The sequence below is a fragment of the Macadamia integrifolia genome, chromosome 7 (genome assembly GCF_013358625.1).
Source record: "Macadamia integrifolia cultivar HAES 741 chromosome 7, SCU_Mint_v3, whole genome shotgun sequence".
Taxonomy (NCBI): Eukaryota; Viridiplantae; Streptophyta; class Magnoliopsida; order Proteales; family Proteaceae; genus Macadamia; species Macadamia integrifolia.
In genome coordinates, this window is record NC_056563.1 from 26638862 (window position 1) to 26661539 (window position 22678).

The window sequence follows — 22678 nt, forward strand, 5'->3', positions numbered from 1 at the left end:
ATAATATTAAAATTCATTCAAAGTTTAACTATTTATTTCAAATTTCAAACTTAAGGTAATGTTGAATCAAATTACATCATCAAAGTCTACATCATCTAAAAATAAAAATCATTATCTTCTTTGAATTCATAAGTAGTGTCCTCCTGCTGATCGATAATAGGTTCAACATTCATGTACTCTCCACAATAATCCTCATCAATGTCATCTGTAAGTTATGAGGGTAAGTCTTCGGGAAGAAACTTAGTAAGTAGAACCACCACACTAAACAGATTTGAAATCACGATCATACAACCAATACCAAGAAAGACATATATATTATAATATAAAAATTTTCATAAAAACAAAGAATACAAGCATACCACACATATATTGCTACATTTATATTGCCGCATAAGTACACATGATAACTCAAAACAAAGTTTGCTACATTTATATCACCACATAAGTACACATGATAACTCAAAACAAAGTAAACAACGAATTGACACAATCATCCATGAATGGCCAACGAGTCATAGTATCTCATTGCCTCCACTTAACATATAGAAACTCGTAGAAGCTATTTAGTGTCCAACCTCCCAAAGACAAAGTCATATCTCTTGAATGTAAAGTAACAATTGATAGATCTTGCTGATGGTAGGTTTTATCATCTAGCAGTCCACAATTCTATTAAGAAAAAGTCCAATGAACCAATCCTCACTTAAACATTATAACAACAATGTTGAAAAGACGAGACAAATAACAATAAATTCATCCAAAAATAAAAATATATATAAATGCAAACAAGTTCAAAATTCAAGTGTCATCAATATTCTCATTCCACCCTAGTTGCTCTCTATGTGAACATGAAATCAGCTTCAATATTTGTTAAAAATCACCAAAACAACAACTATTATTAAAAAAACAATGGCCAGAAGTCTCACATCCCTCCTCAATCAAAGTCGGTAATGTAAAGCATCATTACCACAACAATTTTTTTGCTAAAGATTTGAAGAATTTCATTAATGAAGAAAAAAGAGAATTACAAAGGCAGGAATTTTAAATCCCCACCTTCGGCATGACCATCAGCAAGGGAAGAAAAAATCTCTAATATATAATACGAATATGTGTCTTGCATTCGCATCAAAAGCAATTTCAAAATTGGTGTGCACAGGGAAGGAAGCCGGGCAGCTTGAAATCCTTGATTTTGCCGCCTCTCTAGCAGGAAAATCAGCCACTACATTTTCTTCCTGAAAGCAATGAGTAATTTTTCAACTAATGGAATCAAGGATACTAAGGCAAGTGGTCTAATCCTGATAAATATACTAAGGAATGGAACGAACCTAGACCACCAAAATGACTACTGCAGAGTCTGATTCTATCCATAAGTAGGACGCCTTCATCTCTTTAGCCAGCAAAATACCTTCAATGACAACTTTGAATTCCACATAATAATTTGGCTAAACAACTAAGAATCTTTTGAAAGATCCCACTGTGCCTCCCCTATGGTCTCTTAGGATACCCCCTGCACTAGCTCTTCTACAATTGCTGAGAGAGCATCCATCAATATTCAACTTGAACCAGCCCCTAGGAGGTTTACACCAAATTACTTCCAGTATTGAGGGGCATTTTTGGAATAACACTTATCCCTAGGTGGTAACAACAGAGGAGGTTGCTAGCATTGTTGATAACACCCTGAAGGCCAAAATTCCCAAGCTACACATCATGCTTAATGTTTTTAAAGATATGGAAGATCGAACGGGGAGAACAGTCGTGGTGCCTCACATTTCTTTCCCACCATATATTATTAGCTATTACTACCAAACCAATGGTCCATGGGTCTTTAACTGATAGGGCTCTCCTTTTTCCAACCCACCATAATGACAGCTCATGAAAGTCATTGGGGTTAGGCCATGTTACCCCAAAGCAGTCAGTGAACTGCTTCCAAATTTTAATTCAGCATCCAAACCACAGAGGTAACATTTTGAGACCAAGGGAATACCTTTTTGGGAAATGATATCATCCATGGGCATTTTCCCGTGCATCAGACGCCAGCCAAACACAGATTGGCGAGGTTGTAGCATCTTATTCCAGACAAGGGAGAACCAGGGAACCTTTAGGTTTCGTTGTCTGATTTCATTCCAAGCAGAGGAAGTGGAGAAAGCCCCTATTGTTGATCCACTCCAAAAGTATTGGTCTTCCATATCAAACTGAGTAAGCCTGATTAATTTGGCTGCAAAGAAGGCATCCCTTAGAGCACTTGAATGAACCTCAGGGATAGTCCACTTACAGTTTGAAATTATATCAAAGACTGTGGTCGTCGAATTGATGATAGGAGAGAGAGCATTACCAGAGGCTTCCACAATAGAAAAATCCCCCAACCAGCTTGCATTCCAGAGGTTGGTTTTTTTCCCGTTGCCTACAATCTGTCTCTCCTTGCTAGATATGAAAGACCACATTTTGCGAATACCAGGCCATATAAATGAGGGTCTAATAGTTTTTTTAGGGAGGCCATTTTTCATGAAATGAGCCTTGAGGGAGCTGGTCAATGCAGAGTTCCCATGCTTCAGATTCCATGCTTGCTTGCAAAGCAAAGATTTGTTGACATCTCTCATCCTACGGATACCTAACCACCTTCATCGATAGATTTACACCCCTGGTCCCATTTGACAGTCATAGCCTTTGATGAGTCAATGTCTCTCGTCCAGATAAAAATTTTCATCCATTTTTTCATTTGCACAATCATGGAAGATGGCCACCAATCCAAGACAGATCGAACAAGTTGCACCTGACCAACCATGGATAGATTTTTTCCTTTCCAACCCGAGAGGTGATCTCAAATTTTGTCCATAGTTAGCATCATATATTGGTTCTTTACTCTTCCTTTGAAGATTTCAACACCAATATACTTTGTAGGGAACTTACAAGAAGGAATTTCCATGGTTTTTACTATGGCCTGTTTCCTAGAAGAGGAAATGGAACCTATAAAGAGCTTGCTTTTGTCCAGGTTGACAGTCTGACCTGAGAATTCCTGGTACTTTCTAATGAAAGCTTTCAAATTTCTAACATATTTGATGGAGGCATTAATAAAGATGAAAATATCATCAGCAAATAGCAAGTGAGTGGGGACAGGCGCACCTCTGGGACCGTTCAAGGCTATAATATCTTTTTTGAGAAGAAGTTGTTTCAGACCTTTGTGGAGAACCTCTTCCGCCAATATAAACAGGATCGAGGAAATCGGATCACCTTGTCATCATTACCACAACAAACAACGCATCTCATACATAAAAATAGTAAAATTATGTGAACCAAAATTAAAAGAATACACAAACAAACAAAAACTCACATGGTATAAGAATCATGTAATGCACATAGTATATTACTCTATGCAATCATAATCACAACTTAACATATAGTATTAGTAACTAACATTATATAATTAATCAATGCTCAATTTGAAAATTTCTGCTATGTACACATAATGCAAATCATTGGACAAAATTTAATTCGTTCCTCATTCTCTCATGCAGAGAACATTAGGTTTTCAAAATCATATTTTTTTTATGACCAAATACTATGAAATCCAAGATTTAAAATAGACCTAGTGTTCATAAAGTTTTATTTTGATAATACTTATAAACATAAACAAGTTAGGGTAGAAGTTCCACTCCCCTTGATGTCATTTCGAATATTGGTTTCGTTTATCATTCAAAATAAAACAATCTTTGTATCTTCCTATACAATTTCATCAAAATTCTGTCTTAACCTTTTTAGCTAGAAGATCAGATTTTATTAAAAAAGGGGAAAAATGAATGAGTACAAGATAAAACAAAAAAATCTGGAAGGAGCCTCCACCTTCGGCATTGCCATCAGCAGAGGCTCACAACTGCTATCTGTGGAATCTGAATCGGGATTGATCAGCTTCATCTAGAAGGAGTTCATTGATGATGGAGGCAGGAAGACCCATTCTCACCCCCGAGAAACCCGACTTAGCTGCATCTTTAGCTAGGTAATCCACGATGGGATTAGCTTCTCTGAAACAATGGGAAATCTTCCAATCAATAGAGTCTACATAGCTTAATAGATTTGACCATTCCTGGAGCACAAACCAGGGGATAAGCCTATACTGAAATAAAGCAACCACAGAGTCAGAGTCAGATTTGATCCAAAGCCATTGTACATTCAGATCATGGGCATATTTTAGGCCCCGAATAATACTCCAAAATTCTACTGCAAAGTTATTAGTCACTCCCAGGAAGACGCTGAAGCACAGGAGCTTTTTCCTAACATGGTCGCAGAGAATACCGCCACCCCAAGCTCTACCAGGGTTCCCCAGGGAACATCCATCAACATTTAACTTCACCCAATTTGAATGGGGCTTGCTCCATCGCACTTTCAGGATCTCAAGATGAGAGTTACAAGCATTGTTGAGCTGAAATCCTCTACTGAAAACAAGATCACTTACGGAATTTGGAGAAATTCTCATTCCATTGCAAATAAGAACTACCTCTTTAGAAATAGCCATAAGAAGTATAGAAGAGGAACATGCCGATGATTCAAATCTTCTGAGATTTCTTTCGCTCCAAATAGTGTTACCAATAACACACAACCCAATCATCCAAGGGTCTTTGAGGGCCCAACCCTTTCCCTTGCTCTTCCACCATTTGATGACCACAACAACATAGGGTTGCTAGCCCACGCCTGGTGGAACAAAGTAGTAGATTTGGCCCAAATATCCTGAGAAAATTTGCACTCTAGAAATAAGTGATTGAAAGATTCACCATGCTCACCATACAGATCGCACCGGGAGGGGAGAGGGATGCCTTTAGCCTGGATAATGTCATCAGTTGGCAGTTTACCATGAACCCAGCGCCAAGCCAAGTTAGATAATCTTGGAGGTAGAAATTTATTCCAAACGGCAGAGGCCTAGGGAACTGAAGAGGAAGCAGTTCTTATGCTATTCCCAGCCGATTTCATTGAGAAGACACCCATAGGATCAAGCTTCCAGATGCACTTATCCTTCATAGAGGCAGAAGGGAGAGCCAAGCCACGAATGGATCCAAAGGCCAACTTCAGAAGTGTCGAGTCAACTGGAGGAAGATGCCAGGCACCATTATTGATAAAATTAGCCACATGAGGAATAAAACCACTAAAAATGCCTTCCCCAAGGTCAGAGAGCTCACAAATGGATTTGGGACCCATCTAAGAATAGCGTCAAAAATCAATGTTTTTTCCATCACCCATAATCCACCTCTCATTATTTGCAACAAATTGCTACAACTTCTTAACACCAGGCCAGATGGAAGAGCTTTTGAAGACTTTCTTGAGATGCCCCTGCTTAGACAAAAATCTTGCTCTAATAAGTCTACTAAAATCAGATTCATCACGCTTAATATTCTAGGTAAGGATGTGAATTTGTAACCGAAACCGTTTACTGAAACCAAACCGATCCCTTTACTCTGAAATCGTAAAACCATTTAGTAAATGGTGCGATTATGGTTTCAAGTTTCAGGCCGATTAGCTAAACGGGTCGGGTTGATTTTAACCACGGAACCCATTGGTTTCATACCGAATTGAAACCTTTTAAATTGAACCTTTTAAAACCATTTAAACCATTTAAACCGTTTAAACCGATCCGATTAATCCATATAACAATTAACAATTAAATTAAGTGCCCATCCTAATTTGGTATGATTTATTGCAATTCTGTTCAAGTTTAGGCTTTAGATTATGAACTTGTAATCCATATATGTTATTATATTATTATGTTATCATAGATGGGGTGTTTTGGCTGAACCACCCGTCATTTTAATATTTTATGCTGTAGAAGGCTGGATTTGGATGTTGTATGATATTAGTTCTAAATGTTTGAGAATGGCCATGCAAAGAAATAGCACTAGATTATCAAATTAAGACATACCATCGTTAACATAGAATCTCTTATTTGTGGTTGCCAATTATTTTTTGATAAGCTTATGATCTTCAGTTTAGAAATGGTTACAAGTTATAACAAACCGGTTGTGAACCATTTTACAAACCGTATGGAATAAACCGAAATCGAAACCGTTTAAAACCATGAAACTGACACCATTTAGAAACCGTGGAAATCGAAACCGATTACTAAACGGTCATGGTTTCAGAAAGTGGAACCGTTTAGTAAATGGTGCGGTTATGGTTTTAGTCAAATAAATGTGAACTGAATAGATCCACACCATTTAAACCAAAACCAAACCGATTAACGCCCTTAATTCTAGGTGAGCTTGGTGAGCAAGGCCTTGTTGACATCTCTGAGCATCCTTAGGCTAAGGCCTCCCTCCTTTTGGTTTGCACACTGAGTCCCATTATACCGTGATCGACTTTACAGAGTCAATGTTCCCTGACTAGATGAAATTTGTCTTCCATTTCTCAAGGCACTTAATTAGTGAGGAAGGCCACCAGTACACAGAGAAACTATGCAGAGGCATTCCAGAGATCACTGATCGAACGAGCTCAACTCTATGAGCCATAGATAAGAGCTTTCCTTTCCACTCTGTGAACCTTGCCTTGATTCTGTCCATCATAGAAAGAAGGAGGTCCCTCTTGACTCTTCCTTGAAAAATTTCCACCCCAAGGTACTTTGTTGGAAAAGAGCAAATAGGAACAGCAATTTCCTCAGCAAGCCATTGTCTTCTCTCAACTGAGACCTTCCCCAGAAACATTTTTCTTTTTCAATATTGAAGCACTACCTAGAGAAACACAAGTATTTCTCAAGGAACACCTTCAATTTTTTGATATATCTCTTTCACGCATTCATGAAGATGAAGACATCGTCTGCAAAGAGAAGGTGAGTAGGGACCATAGCACCACGAGCCCCACAATGGGCAAAATAAGGCTGTTACGAGCCAAATCTTTCAAACCCCTATAGAGAACTTCTTCGGCAATAATAAATAAAATGAGGGAGATGGGGTCTCCTTGCCTTAAACCTCTACTGACCAACAGGACCACCATTGAGAAGAATAGAAATTCTAGCAGACAAAAGAATGGAGTGGATCCATCCAATCATGGTTTTAGAAAATCCAAACTTATTAAGGGCCATAAACAGAAAATCCCAAGAGAGGGTGTTAAAGGCTTTTCTTATGTCAATCTTGAGACCCAACCCTCCACCTCTGGAGGTTTTCCCCAATAAATTGTCTCACTCAGGAGCCAAACCAATATTAGACTGAGTTAATTTCCCATTTTGGAAAGTGCCTTGCTCAAGGGAGATAATTATAGGGAGGAATCCAGAGATTTGTGAAGCCATAATTTTAGACAAAATTTTGCAAAAAAAGCTGCCCATGCACAGGGGCCGAAATTTGTCCAGGGCTCGAGCCCCCTCCACCTTAGGAATTAAAAGAAGGAAATTATTGTTAAATCCGAAGGGGAGTGTACCTAATGCAAAAAAATGCTTGACCGCTCTGTAGTCGTCACCATGGATAATATCCCAACATCGTCTAAAAAAAGCTCCTGTGTATCCATCAGGGCTTGAAGAGCCATCAGGGTCTAGGTCCAAAATGGCCATCTTGATTTCTTCCTCAGACGGAATTGAATCAAGAAATAGCCGATCCTCCTAATTAAGAACCCGCGGAATGGTGTCCAGAATGTCGGGATGACTCTCAAGCTCCACCCTTATATGGAAAGAATCATAGAAATCGACCAGGTAGCTCCCCATCTGATTGTCGTCCTTAATTTCAGTGCCATCCTCTTTTTTAATGCTTCTGATAGCATTTTTTTACCTCTTCACATTTGCCATAACATGGAAAAACTTGAAATTACGATCACCTTCTTTTAACCATTTAATTCTGAATTTTTCTGCCACATCTTCTCATAGTTCTCCAGAGCTTTCCAATGGTGAACTTTAGCATCAGCCTCGATGTTAAATAAAACATCAGTCATGCCTTCCTCCTCGATTCTTCTCTGAATGTCATCCAGGGCAGCCCTAGAGTTTGATACTTCGACTTCCAAATTTGGGAAAGCTTCATGAGACCAGAACCGAATAATAGGCTTAAGCGTTTTCAATTTCTAGGCCAAGCAGGAAATAGGGGAGCCAAAGCATTCAAAACTCCATGCATTACCCACCATAGAGGTAAAATCTGGATGATACAGCCAAAGTGTGTTCACTCGAAATGGGCAATTTTTGGGCTTAAAGGATGTCGCGGAGCATACCAGGAGAGGGGCATGGTCTGAGGCAGATCTGAGGAGGACCTTTTGCATTCAATCATTAAACATATTCATCCATTCTGAGTTAATAAATGATCTATCCAAGACTGCAGAGACATTTCCCCACTGTCGATTGTTGCTCCATGTGTATTTCCTCTCAGAGGAGGGAACTTGAATCATAGAGGTGGCATCCACCATTGCATCAAACTCAGTAGTAGCCCCCATATAGAATCTGCCCGGGCCACGCCTTTCATGGTTAAATAAGGTAGCACTGAAGTCATCTAATATCATTCTAGGGTGGCCCGAAGAGCCAGTGACCAAGTCCATCCATAGACTTCTGCGATCGGCTCTGAAGCACCTGGCGTGCACAACAGAGATATCCAGGATACTTCCTTGCCAAACAACCTGGATGGACAAGTGTTGATTAGACATGGAAGAGACCGTGGGTTTCGTCATGGCCCTACGCTAAACAACCCACAGGTTAGGCACTCTGCTGCCTCTGTCATTGTGAAGGAGATCAGGGCAAATCCTAATTTATTAAAAAATAGTTTGGAAAAATTTCCAACATCAATCATTAGCTTTGCAATAAAAATAAAATCCGGCTGATGATCACGAACTAATTTAGCTAAGGTCACCTTGGTAGCGGCCTTTTTCATCCCATAAATGTTCCAGAGCAGAACACAGATGGTCAACGGTGAAAGGAAGAGGATTGATCGGCCCTGACAATGGCCTGATCCTTGGAAACAACTTTCTTTCCTTTCTTCTTCTGCTGATCAACCCAGCCCTCATTACCACCGTCGCGATGCCTGGAAACCATATCTACCAAATCAACACTAGTAGCAGCCCGAGCCTACCCATAGAGGCTATCACCATGCCCTCTAGAGGGAGCCAAGCCACCACGGACTGCATATCTTTGACTTCGGCGAACAGTAGGATCATGGGTCATAGGAGCCGCACCCAAAGCAGTATCTCCATTTGGATTGATCCTAACCCCCAAATTTGAGCCTAGCAAGTTAGCAGAAGAATGGTGTGGGTCATGCTCGCTTACCTGATCCATGCACTCCATCTCAAGCACAACCTCCAACCTGGTTTGGGTTTTCATATGTGCACGAGAACTATTCGCGGAAGGAAATCTTGATTGCTCGCTCAAAGGAGAAGGTCTCCTTGACTGAGGGGTGAAATCCTCTGAGATATTATCCTTTGATTCACCTTCCAAAATAGGATCCAATTCCTCATCACTGCCCTCTGTGGTGACACCACCAATAACTGCACGATTTTTTCCATCTCCTCCGCTCTCAATGGTGGCTACATCATCTGCAACATGAGAAGAATCTCGAGTAGGGATAGTTCGAGCCAAGCCAGAGCCCTGGTGAGGATCCTCATCCACATAAATCGCTCTTGGGATACCAAGGTCCTTCTCCTTGGAGGCCCCCTTAGCATCTGCCAGCTTCTTCTCTCTGCAGGAAGCAAGAGAATGGCCAGTCTTTTTGCAAAAGCCACATCGATCAAGGTTTTCCTCATAAATGAGTTGTTGTTTAAAGCAAAAGAGGTTCGACATCCTAGGCTACCGCCTTTCCACTTGAATCTGGTCTGGTCTCATCCCCCCAATCTCCATCTTAGCCAGGACACATGCGAAGTTCCCATACAGGACTTGCTTAGTATGTTGATCAAGAGCAACAGGCCTTCCTGCTACCTTTGCCATGGTGAGGAGAATCTTCTCGTGCCAATACTCGAGGGGCAAGTTAGGAAACCTGACCCAAACCAGTGCCTTGTTCATCATTTTTTCGTGTATGTTAAAATCAAGGCACCACCGTTGAAATCTAACATACTGACCCCCAAGTTTAACATGGCTTCTTCTCCATATTGACACCATATCGCTCTCCGATTTGAAGTGGAAAATAGTGAAGCCTTTTCCCATAGGCACCATCTTCTCTTTACCCTTCAGTTTTCAGGTCTCTACTGCTTCTCTTCGAATCTCATCCAAAGAAATGTGTCTGAAGTTGATCCTTCCAATCAGCGCAAATCTATATTTCTCAAGTCTTTCTTCGTAGGCTTCTTGAGGAAAAATAACCTTGGTGGAGGTACCAGTATGAATAGGATCTGGAAGTTTGTCCACCTCCGGGAAGATGCTTCCAACAATCCTCACATAAGATTTCTAAATGTTTGGAGTAGCACCAACATTAGATTCAGGAGCAGCAGGGACGTTCGCCACCTCCGTCGAGGGAGACCCATTAGGATCCTACCCATTGCCCAAAACTCTTCCTTCAGAGGTTTCTCCACCATCGCAGCTCATCTCCACTTCGTATAGCCCCTTCTATCTTAACCTATTCTGCCTACTGAGATAGAAAAATAGAAAAGAAATATCTCTAGAATTTCAAATAAGTTGAAATTAGATCCTGTTGAAACCTAACTCATATATATATATATATATATAAACCTACATCAAAAGAACCTTAGTATGTTAGATATCAATCTCCCTAAAAATGGTCTTCAGATTGTAACAGAGTTTGTCCAACCAAATTGAAAAACTTATTAACCCACTTTCCCGAACTTAAATCACTTCCAAATTTTTCAAGAATTTAAAACACTCATAAAATTTTTTACAGTAAAAAATTCAGATAAAACACGAAGTCTATATTCTTACATCACTACCCCCATTCCTGAGTATAAAAAACTTCCCTGGCAATGACCTACCCGAGTATATGAATTTTTTGGTGAATCATTTTAACTCCGAATGTTTTTTCTCAGAGAATTAATAGGATTAATGAAGTGGAGAGGTGGATTGTGAGTCTTATAGATACGACATAGAAGGAATCAATGAGTGATGGTAGGCGAGGCTTAAGGCAGAGAGGTGGGTGAAGACCTTCTCAATGATGGAAGGGCTGAAGAAAACCCAGATCAAGGACCTGGACATCAAATCCCAAAGGTTGGATTAAGAGGATCCACTCCTAAATGATCCTATGCTAAAGCTTTAGGGAATGCTTCTTGGCCTGCAATGGATTCCCTCCCTGAACCAGTACAAGCAGGCAATATCAGAAGGATAATGATCCCTCAATGTGATTATGAATCCAAGAGGCAAGCTTTCCGATTTGCTCTCATAGGAAGAGTTAATTTCAGACTAATATCTCTGGATGCGCTGCACCAGGAGATGGCAGAGAAATGGAACCTAAGTAAAGGCATGGTAATGCACCTGCTGGGAAAGGGGTTCATTAGTTTTCATTTTCACTGTGAAGAGGACAAGGCAGCTGTCTGGCGGACGAGCCTTATGAAGATTGGAGAGCAACTAATTTGATTTCAACCTTGGAAGCCTTACTTTAATATACATGAGAAGTAGGCATGGACAAAACTGGTTTGGATTCACTTTTTGGATCTTCCTTTGGAGTATTGGCATAAAAATGTGCTCCTATCAATCGTGAAAGCAGTTGGCCGACCTGTTGCTTTGGATCGTAGAACCAAATAAGGTTTGATGGGCCACTTCACAAGGGTTCTTGTGTAGGTGGATGCTTCTGAGACTGCAACAAGAATGAAAGAAGTGCAACTAGAGCACTTAGAACCTAGAACCACCAAAATCTTTGGTTTTAGACAAAAGGTTTTGTACAAGAATGGCATCTCTCGATGTGGTTTTTGCAAAAGATTAGGTCACAATGTGGGTGATTGTAGAACAAAGAAGTATGAGGATGAGAGGCAGGTGGCCATAGATCATGCAGCTCGTGTTCCTGGTGCAACCAATGTTGAAGACAGAGTTAACCCGGATCGAGTTAACTCAAATGTAAGAAGAGCCCCAAATGAGGAAAATTCTGGAAGAGATTTTCCTACCACATTAAATTTGGTTGAGGCCAAATAGGGTACGAATTTGGAAGGAAATATTCACATAGTGCTAGACTGTCAACCGTCTAGCACTAATTCTCCCATCAATGACAATCTTATCTCCAACCCAATTGGAAAGAATTCAAATCCAAATTTTCCAATTAGGGAGGAGGGTTAGGTGGACGGATCTGGGTTGGGTGAGGTGGATGGATCCAGGAAGTAACTACCCATCTGAAGAAGATGAGGAAGAGCAAGTTGACTCCATGGAAGCTCCTCCAGAACCTATGAGAAGACTACCATTGCAGAATCCCATTCTATAGCCTAGAAGGGAAGCGACCGCCAAAGTCAAGGGTGGGGGTGCAAACCTGCCTTCTAGAGGAGGCCAGAACCTTAACTCATCTCGTTCCCTGATGAGTGAAGGTGACTCTCAAGTCTCAAGTTTCCCTGCTACAGTATTCAGAAATGGAAGAGTGGCCCTAAACTATCAGGAGGTGGAAGTGATAGATAAGGCCATATCGAATAAAGAAAAGCGGGCGGCAAGTATTGTATCCAAAGGTGGTAAACAGAGGAAGAAAAAAGGTTAGTCCAGCAAGGCTGGTAATGTCCACTAATTTCTAATTGTTTCCCATGAAGGTCCTATTTTGGAACATTAAAGGTGTTAGGAAGGCTGCTGGCGTAAGGGCATTGAAAGCGATGTTGCGTGAGCATGCTCCTGACATTGTCTGTATTACGGAGCCCATGGTTCATCCTAGTAAGTTTTCCTTTCTCATGGTAAACAAACTAGGTTATATTGCTGATTTCATTCATAATTCTAAGGTGGAAATTCCCTAATTTATGGATTCTATGGAAGCTTGGCATTGGTCGTCCCTCAATTATTTCAATGTCAGGTCAACAGATATCAATAGTGGTGGATTGTGTTGGCAATAAAATTGGATTTTCTTTTGTTGATGCAAGTACCTTCATATCCCTTCTTAGAGACTTATGGGTTGACCTTGTCTAGTAGGCTTGTCCTCTTTTCCCTGGTTAGTGATAGGTAATTTCAATGTCGTATTGTTATCTAATGAGAAAAGAGGTCTGGGTAGATTTAATTCTTCTTCAACGGCTGATTTCAGGCCATGGTTGACCTTTGCATGCTCGTAGCTGTTCCGTCTCAAGGGAAAAAATTTAAATGGACTAATAATAGAAGAATCGGTCATGTACCAGCAGTCTTAGATCGAAGTTTCTACAGTGGGGCGTGGATTGATTTTTTTATAAAATATCTCCCAACGGGTCCTTCAGTGCACGGTATCAAATCATGCCCCTTTTTTTATTCTTTTGGATGCCATTCCATAACCATAAAACATCCCTTTCAAGTTTCATGGTTTTTGGTTGGAGAACAATGATTTTAAAAAATTCATTAAGGAAATGTGGTATATGGAGACTAGTAGTACTCATCCCATTCATGTTCTTTGCCAGAAGTTAAAGCAGGTAAAGGCATTCGTCAAGCCCTGGGCAAGGGGGAAATTCCCTAATCTGAACTTAGAGGTTGAAAGAACCTTTGAGAAGCTGAAATCCATTCAAGAAGAGATAGAACTTTCGGGAATGTCCAATGCCCTTTTTGATAGAGAAGTTGATGCCAAAACTGCTTTTCTCAAGGCTTCTCAGAGGCAATCCCTCCTTTGGTCTGAGAAAGCAAAGCAAAAATGGCTAAAAGAAGGGGATCAAAACTCAAAGTATTTTCATCTATCGGTGAAAATCTATCGCTCCAAAAATCAGATTCGGTCTCTCCAGAAAGATGATGGTTCATGGGTATCTGATCAGCAGGCGCTGGGTACATACATCTCGGACTATTATGAAGCTTTCTATGGGGTGTTGCAGGCAATTCCTCACGTGGGCCTCCTGAATTGCATTTCTAAAGAGAACAAGGCAATTGATAATGTCACTCTTGAGGCCATTCCATCTAAGGAGGAAATCAACAAGGCGGTGTGGGATCTTGATCCTGAAAGCTCTCCGGGGCTGGATGGCTTCTCAGGTATTTTTTTCAGAAATGTTTGGGATATTGTTGAATCGGATTTCTGTAGGGCTATTGTCCATTTCCTTAGGGTGGTAAACTTCCCTTGGAGGTTAACAATTGCTTTGTCACCCTTATTCCAAAACTCACCAGTGCCTCTTCTCTTAAGAATTTTCACCCAATCTGCATGGGAAATTTCTTTTGCAAAGTGATTTCCAAAATTCTTGCTTCTAGAGTTTCTTACTTTCTCCCCTGCCTTATTTTTTAGGAACAAGGAGCTTTCCAAAAAGGTAAAGTAATCTCCTCCAACATCAGCCTAGCTTCTGAGTTGACAAATTTAATGCATTCATCTGTTAGGGGAGGTGGCATGGGTATTAAGCTGGATATTCAAAAAGCCTTCGATACTCTATCCTAGGATTTCTTGTTTGGAATTCTTCACAAATTTGGCTTCTCTTCCACTTGGGTCTCTTGGATTCAGGAAATTCTCTCCTCATCCAGAATTTCTTTATTACTAAATGGAGGCCCTGTTGGCTATTTTAGTGCTGCGCGTGGTCTTTTCCAAGGAGATCCCATCTCCCCTATTATTTTCATCTTAGCTGAGGAAGTGCTGTGTTGAGGTCTAAAAGCCTTAGCGGAAAATGGAAATTTAAAACCTCTCCCAGGGCCAAGAGGAGCATCCATTCCCTCTCATCTCTTATTTGCAGATGATATCTTTGTTTTTATGAATGCCTTTGCAGTTTATGTTAAAATTCTCAAATCTTTTCTTATAAAGTACCAGGAGTTCTCAAGGCAGAAAATTAATCTGGACAAGCGTAAGATTTTCTTCGGGAAGTGGCCCCTCATAGGAAGCATTATATTTCTGAGATCTTAGGGATTTCAATTTCAAAATTCCCAACCAAATATCTGGGGGTAGAAATTTTTAAAGGGAGAGTGAGAAAAAATCATATGTGCTTGACAAAATAAAATCAAAGCTAGCTGGTTGGAAGGGCAAATTATTGTCTTTGGAGGGTAGAATTGAGCTGGTCAGATCTGTGATTTCAAGAATTCCTTTACATAATTTTGTTGTGTACTAGTGTCCCCAATCAATAATTAAAATAGCAGAAAGATAGATGAGAAACTTCATATGGGCTGGTGATGTGGAAAAGCAAAAGAAAATAGTTGTTAAACGGGAAAATGCCTGTAAACCCAAGCAAGAGGGACGTATTGGTATTAGGAAGTTGAGAGAAGTGAATTCTACTTGTTTGTGCAAGCTTGCTTGGCAAATCAAGCATGAAGATTCCATAATGAGTTCTTTTTTTAGAGCAAGATTTGTGAATCATGATGGGTCGCTAAAGGTTGGCTATAAATCCTCCTCTATTCTCCCAAGGCTGAAGAAAATCTGGCACATTGTCTCTGATATGGAATGATTGACTGTTGGGAATGGCAAGAAAACCAATTTTTGGTCTGACAAATGGTTGGAAGGGAATCCTTTGGCTGAAAAATCTGGGCTGGATCAGAATTTTTTTGAAGGAAATCATGCTAAAGTCGCTGACTTTATCTCTAAGAAGAAATGGTGTCTTCCTGTAGTAAGTTCTACTTTTCTGAGATTCTTTTGTAAAGTCTTCTAAAATTCTTATATCAGATTTTGAAGACTCTTTCCATTGGGCACCATCACCTTTGGGCTCTTTTTCCATGTTCTTGGCATGGGACTCTATTAGAAGAAAACACCCAAAAGTTCCCTGGTATTCCCTTGTCTGGAAATCATCCATTCAGCCTCGTCAAGCTATTTTCGGTTGGAGGATGGCGCATAATCATTTTCCAACAGATGACGTGGTGGCCAAACGAGGTATTCAAATGTCCTCTTGCTGTGATCTCTGTGGCAATGCTGAAGAATCGAAGTCATATTTTTCTGAAATGTAATTTTTCAGTCCAAATCTGGTAGTCCTTTTGTGCTTTATTCAATATTCATTGACCATCTTTTGACAAGATTGAAGACATGTTTATTTGGTAGAAAAGGAAGGCCCGTCTCATTAACCTTAAAAAGGTATGGATTACTTGTGCCATTCTTGTTCCATATTTCTTATGGATGGAAAGGAATTCTAGGCATTAAGAAGGCATCTCAAGAGCCACTAAACAATGCTTTGCTATGCTTAAGGGAGAGTTCAGATCTTATTCCATTGTGCAAACAGGGAACTTGTCTACTTTCCCATATCTCCTATGTGCTCAAAGTCTTGGAATCCGTCATACTCATAGCAATAATTCTGTCCCCTTGGAGACTTTCTAGTGTCCTCTTGCAAGGGGATGGTTTAAAATGAATACTGACGGTTGCTCCGTAGGAAATCCAGAAAAGGCAGGAATTGGTGGGGTTCTAAGAAATGAAAGAGCTGAAGTAATCATGAATTTTAGACAACCAATTGGGAATATGACAAATTTCGAAGCTGAATTTTGTGCCATCATCTCCGGTCTTGAACATGCTTATTCCATTTCAGTTGTATATCTCTGGATGAAATGCGACTCGGTTGCGGTTGTCCTTCTTTTATCGCGAGGCCTGGTCCCTTGGTTTGTTCTTCAAAGGTGGAGAAATCACGATTCTTATCTAAGCAGCATTCAATGGAAAATCACCCACTGTCTTAGTGAGGTAAACACAATAGCTGATTTTCTCTCAAAGACGGCAGCAAAGTATGATGTTTCAGCCCCTGTGATCTCTTGGCCTCCCTTGCTGAGAATAGAACTGGAAAAGGATGCAACTCTATGTCCTCATTACAGATTTATGTAATAGTCCATTTTGTCTCTTGATAGGTTTTTTTTCCCTTTGGGCTCCTTTCCCGTTGATGGCAATGCCGAAGGTGGGAATAGAGCTCTTGGAAATTTTCCTATTTTACTTGTGTTTTGTTTTTCTGCTTTGTACAAATCTTCCTCTTTTTAATACCAATCTTGAATCTTCTAGCAAAAAAAAAAAATTTTAACTCTGAGTTTAATGAAAATTTTAGGTCATATAAACACATGTATGTACTCCTAATTATTATTTCAGATCATAAAATAATCCCTAACTATGTTCAATAAGATGAAAAATCCTGGACTACTGTTATGTCCTACCCAGAAAATACTCTTAACATGTCAAAATCTTATTTTCTGTCCCATAAAACTAATAAACCAAAATTTCATACCTTTAAATCATGGTCTATCCCCAAGTATAACATAAAATAAATAGTTAAATCATAGGCTAAAAACTTTTATCTTGAAAATCATTCAAAACCTTGATTTCTTGTCTCCTTTATCCTCTTTCTTCCCCACAATACCTTTTTTTTTCTCAAATAGAGGGTGAGAGACAAGAGAGCCACGTTTTGGATCCTCACTCCCCTCCCTAATTTATCTCCAAGTCTATCTCTCACTTTCCTACTTCATCTCCAACTCTCTCTCTCTCTCTCTCTCTCTCTCTCTCTTCCTATTTTATCTCCCTTACTTTATGCTCAAGGCTGTCCAAATTTCAAAAGGAAGGTCCACAATTTTATTAGGAAAGCCTTCATTTCTTAGTTATTAATTAGCGACAATTAGTTAGTTAAGGTTGTTTTGTTAGTTAGATCTTATCCACCTTGTTTTTTTCACTAGAAGATCAAATTTATATATTAAAAATAAGAAAAGTTGTGTACAAAGGATTAACAAGCCAAATTCATAGGTGCCGAATCCTAGGGTAAATAACCCACCTTCGGCATTGCCATCAGCAGGCTAAAACCCTATAGGAAACAAACCTATCAAAAGGAAAGAAAAAAGATTACAAAAATCTATACCGATGACGCGTAGAAGCATCCTTGTCCAGCTCCATACTAAGCCAAGGAGACCAAGTGGAAACAGCTTCAGAGACATCATACTTCGCAGCAGACTTTGCCAAGAAATTTGCTATAGTGTTGACTTCACGGTGGCAATGGGTGATTTTCCATTGGATACGATAAAGATAAGAACCAAGATTTCTCCATCTTTGAAGAAAAAACCAGGGCACACATGCATGCGAGAGGAGGATAACTACATCCACTGAGTCGCATTCAATCCACAGCTTTTGGAAGTTACGGGATTAAGCTTGCTCAAGACCAGAAATTACTTTCCAAAACTCTACTTTAAAATTAGTCCTGATCCCAATTGCTTCCCTAAAGTTCAGCATAACCTCAACTCTCTTATTCTTTAAGATCCCACCAATACCAGCTTTCTTTGAATTCCCTAATGAACACCCATCCATATTCATCTTCACCTATCATGGAGAAGGACACCAAAAAATCTCCAAGGGGTCGGATTTTTTGGCATGAGTATGACTAAATGCAAAACTTCTTGCGCATAGGAAATCCGAGATGGAAATAGAATTTCCTACTAGCACCCTGAAAATGGAGGTAATCTCTTCTTTTATCATGGAAAAACATTGGATGGGAGATTTGGGGGGACCATCATGATGTCTAGCGTTTCTTTCCATCCACAAAAAGTAAGGAATAAGAATCACTCCACAATTCCATACCTTTTTGAGAGAAATGCTTCTAGCTTTTCTTTTCCACCATTGAAACAAAGCTTCAATATTATCGAATGGAGATCAATGAATCTTGAAAAGAGCACAAAATAAACTCCACAATTGGCTAACAAAATTGCATGTTAAAAAAGTGTAAATCTTTGACTCTTCAGCTTTACCTTAGAGATCACAATGGGATGGCATCCGAATACCCCATTTACGCACCTCATCATCCATTGGTAAACTATTGTGAACAAGCCTCCAATGAAAGATCGTCTGACGGGGCAGGATAGAATTCCTCCAGACAAGAGAATACCAAGGCACTACTGCATGCTTACTCTTTATAGAGTACCATGCCGAGGACATAGTGAAGGCCCTAGAAGGAGTGGGAGACCAGTGGCAGATGTCCTCTTGATCAGAAACCTGAATTTTTTGAGTTTTAGCAATGGACTCCTTTAGGAAAACTGAATTCACTATTGGGAAAATCCACCTCTTCTCTGTGATGAAGTCTGCAACCTTTGAAGTTTTGTTTTTGAAGAAGTTTTGATCAAGACTTGAGGATTCAGCAATAGATTTCCCATCAAGCCATTTATCAGTCCAGAAACCAATTTTTTCACCATTCCAACAGTCCACCGCTCCAAGTCAAAGAATTTGTTCCAAACTTTCTTCAATCCAGGAAGGATGGAAGAGGTTTTATACCCATCTTTTAGTGAGCCATCTGGATTTGCAAATCTAGCTCTAAAGAAGGAGCTCATAACTGACTTTTCATGCTTAATCTGCCTTGCACAGACAAGCTGAATTCACATCTCTTAGCTTCCTTATGCCAAGCCCGCCCTCTTGCATAGGCTTGCAAGCTTTTTCCCATTTAACCACTATTTTCTTCTACTTTCCCACATCATCGGTCCAGATAAAGTTCCGCATCCACCTCTCTGCAATTTTAATGGTTGATTGGGGCCACCAATACACAAAAAAATTATGGATTGGAATACCAGAGATCATAGACCTAACCAGTTTAACTATGCCCGCCAAAGACAATAGATTGCCCTTCCAACCTGCTAGCTTGGGTTTTATTTTGTCATTCATTGGGAGCATGTGATTTTTTGTGACTCTCCCTTTGAAAAATTTCACTCCCAAATACTTAGTAGGAAATTTAGAAGAAGAAATTCCCAGGGTCTCAAAAATAAACCACTTCCTGTCGGGTGCCACCTTACGGAAAAAAATCTTGCTTTTGTCTAGATTAATTTTCTGCCTTCAAAATTCCTGATACTTGTGGAGAAAATTTTTGAGGCTTCTGACATATGCGATAGAGGTATTCATAAATACAAAAATGTCATCAGCATATAAAAGAAGGGAGGGAGTGAGAACACCTCTAGGACCCGGGAGAGATTTTAGCTTCCCTATGTCAACAAGATTCTTTAGATCCTGGCATAACACTTCCTCAGCAAGAATGAAGAGAATAAGAGATATCGAATCTCCTTGGTGGAGACCACGGCCAGCACTAAAATACCCCATTGGGCCACCATTCAGAAAAATAGAAATTTTGGAGGAGGAAAGAATTTCAAGGATCCAATCGACCCAAACCGATGAAAAGCCAAATTTAAGAAGTAGAGCAGAAAGGAAATCCCAGAAAAGGGTATCAAAAGCCTTCTGGACATCCAACTTAATACCCATACCACCCCCCCCCCTAACAGTGGAATGCATCAAATTAGCTAACTCAGAGGCTAAGCTAATGTTAGAGGAATTAGCTTTGCCTTTTTGAAAAGCCCCCTGCTCCATAAAAATAAGGTGAGGTAAAAAGCAAATAAGACGGGAAGCTAAAATTTTGGAAATAACTTTACAAAAGAAATTTCCTATACAAATTGGGCGGAAATTTTTCAGAGAAGAGGCTCCTTGAATTTTTGGAATGAGAGTAACAAAACAATTATTCACTCCCAAAGGAAATTTTCCCACCCTGAAGAAATGAGAAATAGCCCTACAAAAATCCAATTCAACAATATCCCAGACATGTCTAAAAAAGTTACCTAAGAAGCCATCTGGTCCCAAAGAACTTTCAGGATCAAGATCCCACACCGCCGTTTTGATTTCCTCCTTGGTTGGAATAGCCTCCAGGACAGTTGCATTCTCAACTCCCAACTCCATGGGGATGCAATCAAGCATCTCTAGCTAAGAAACACCCTGAACCATCCCATGGAAGGATTCATAATAGTCTGAGATGTAGGTGCCCAGTGCCTAATGATCAGAGAGTGGAGTTCCATCCTCTTTATGAAGAGAGCGAATCTGATTTCTCGAACATCTAATTTTCACTGAAAGGTGAAAATATTTGGAATTGTGATCTCCATCTCTCATCCACTTCTGCTTTTCCTTTTCATCCCAAATAAGATCTTGTCTCTGAGAAGCTTTTAGGAAAGTTGTTTTTGCATCAACCTCTCTGCTAAAAAGCTCATCTGACACCCTTGATGAGTCAATTTCATCTTGAATTGATTTTAACTCCAAAGAGGTCCTCTTTCCCTCAGAGTTAAGGTTGGGGAAAGTCCTCCTTGCCCATGGTTTGATGAATAGCTTCACTTGCTTTAGCTTCTGACATAGGACAGAAATTGGGTTACCAATGATTTGCTTATCCCAAACATCCTTGATGACGTCTTTAAAGCTGCTCTCCTCCATCCAGAAACCATGAAACCTGAAGGGAATATTTGCAGGTTTTGGAATAACGTCCGAGAAAACCAGAAGAGGGGTATGATCAGAGACCTTGCATTGAAGAACTCTTTGAGAGATATTGTTGAAAACACCTAACCACTTCCCATTGCAAAAACTTCTATCTAACACTGCCGCCACATGCCCTCTCCTTCTGTGATTAGATCAGGTGAGTTTCCTCCCTTGAGAAGGAACAAGGAGAAACTCACAAGAATCAACCATTGCCTGATATTCAGCCACAGAAGACTGATTAAACCTTCCCGAACCCCTCTTTCAGAAGATAACATTGTAGCATTAAAATCTCTAATGATCGACCTGGGAAGGATGGTGAGACCAACAAGGCCAAAGTCAATCAAGAGGTCCCTGCGCAGAGTCATAAAGCTACTGGCATGCACAAATGAGAAACCCACCTTGCTGCCCACTGACACCTGTTGATCAGACATAGAGACAATCGCAAGACGAGCAATGCCAAGTTTCCATAGAATCCATAAGTTTGGGACCTTATCAACAAATGGTAAATCAGGGTTCAGTGGTAAAATGGTTAATTAGGGTTCAGGGGCAAAATAGTAATTTCAAGGGCAAAAACCAAAATTTATTCTACAATATAGTTACATCTAATGGATGATTTTTAGCACTTACCAAGTACTGATGCACCCTCAATGGTCTGGTATCCCCACTTTAAGTCACCCTGACCCTACAATGGTCAAAAGACAAAAATACCCCTGAGTCTAATTTCATGGTATTATAATGACATGCTAGACGGTTCTTTATTATTCTTTTTATTTTAAACCATTTGGGAAGCTCATCCGAGAACTATCCGAACCATTTACTGATTGGATGGATTAATTCTAGGTTTTAGCTGATTGATTCTAGGATGGTTTAATCTACGCAAGCAATGACTTTTGCTAAATTTTCTTTGACCATATTTAGCCATTTTATGAAAGATTCATTTTTTTTCTTTTTTGATAGAAATTTTTTTATTGATAAGAATGAAGCTCTATATCTTCGAGGAAATTGATAATTCTTCTGGCATGATGAGAAAATGTTATGACATGCCAAACAATTCTTTATTATTCTTTTGATTCTGAACCCTTTGGGAAGCTCATCCAAGAACTATCCTGTCCATTTAGTGACGGGATGGATTAGTTCTAGGTTTTTGCGGATTGATTCTAGGACAGCTCAATCTACACAAGCAATGACGTTTACTAAATTGTCTTTGACCATATTTAGCCTTTTTATGAAAGAATCATTTTTTTTTTTTTTTGGGAGAAAAAGTTTGACTGATAAGAATGAATCTTGATACATTCGAGGAAATTGATAACTCTTCAAGCATGATGGGCAAGTGTTATGACATGCCAGATGATTCTTTTTTAGTCTTTCAATTATAAATGCATTAAGATGGTCATCCTAGAACTATTTGTTCACATGTAGTAACTGGATGGATCAGTTCTAGGTTTTAGTGGAGTGATTCCAGGATTATTCAATCTACGCAAGCAATGACGTTTACTGAATTGTCTTTAACTGTATTTAGCTAGCATTCTTCATGGATGAATTTTTTTTTTTTTTTT

General features: G+C 39.7%; 1 protein-coding gene across 1 annotated transcript; it reads right to left on the minus strand.

The window, feature by feature from the left end:
* Nucleotides 1-1895: 1895 nt before the first annotated feature.
* Nucleotides 1896-2594, minus strand: LOC122084859. The gene has a single exon (XM_042653282.1). It carries the CDS (start codon nucleotides 2592-2594, stop codon nucleotides 1896-1898), a length of 699 nt encoding a protein of 232 aa, XP_042509216.1.
* Nucleotides 2595-22678: the final 20084 nt, after the last annotated feature.

Coding starts and splice junctions, on each gene's coding strand:
- LOC122084859 (XM_042653282.1), bottom strand. CDS start 2,594: ATGAGAGATGTCAACAAATCTTTGCTTTGCAAGCAAGCATGGAATCTG.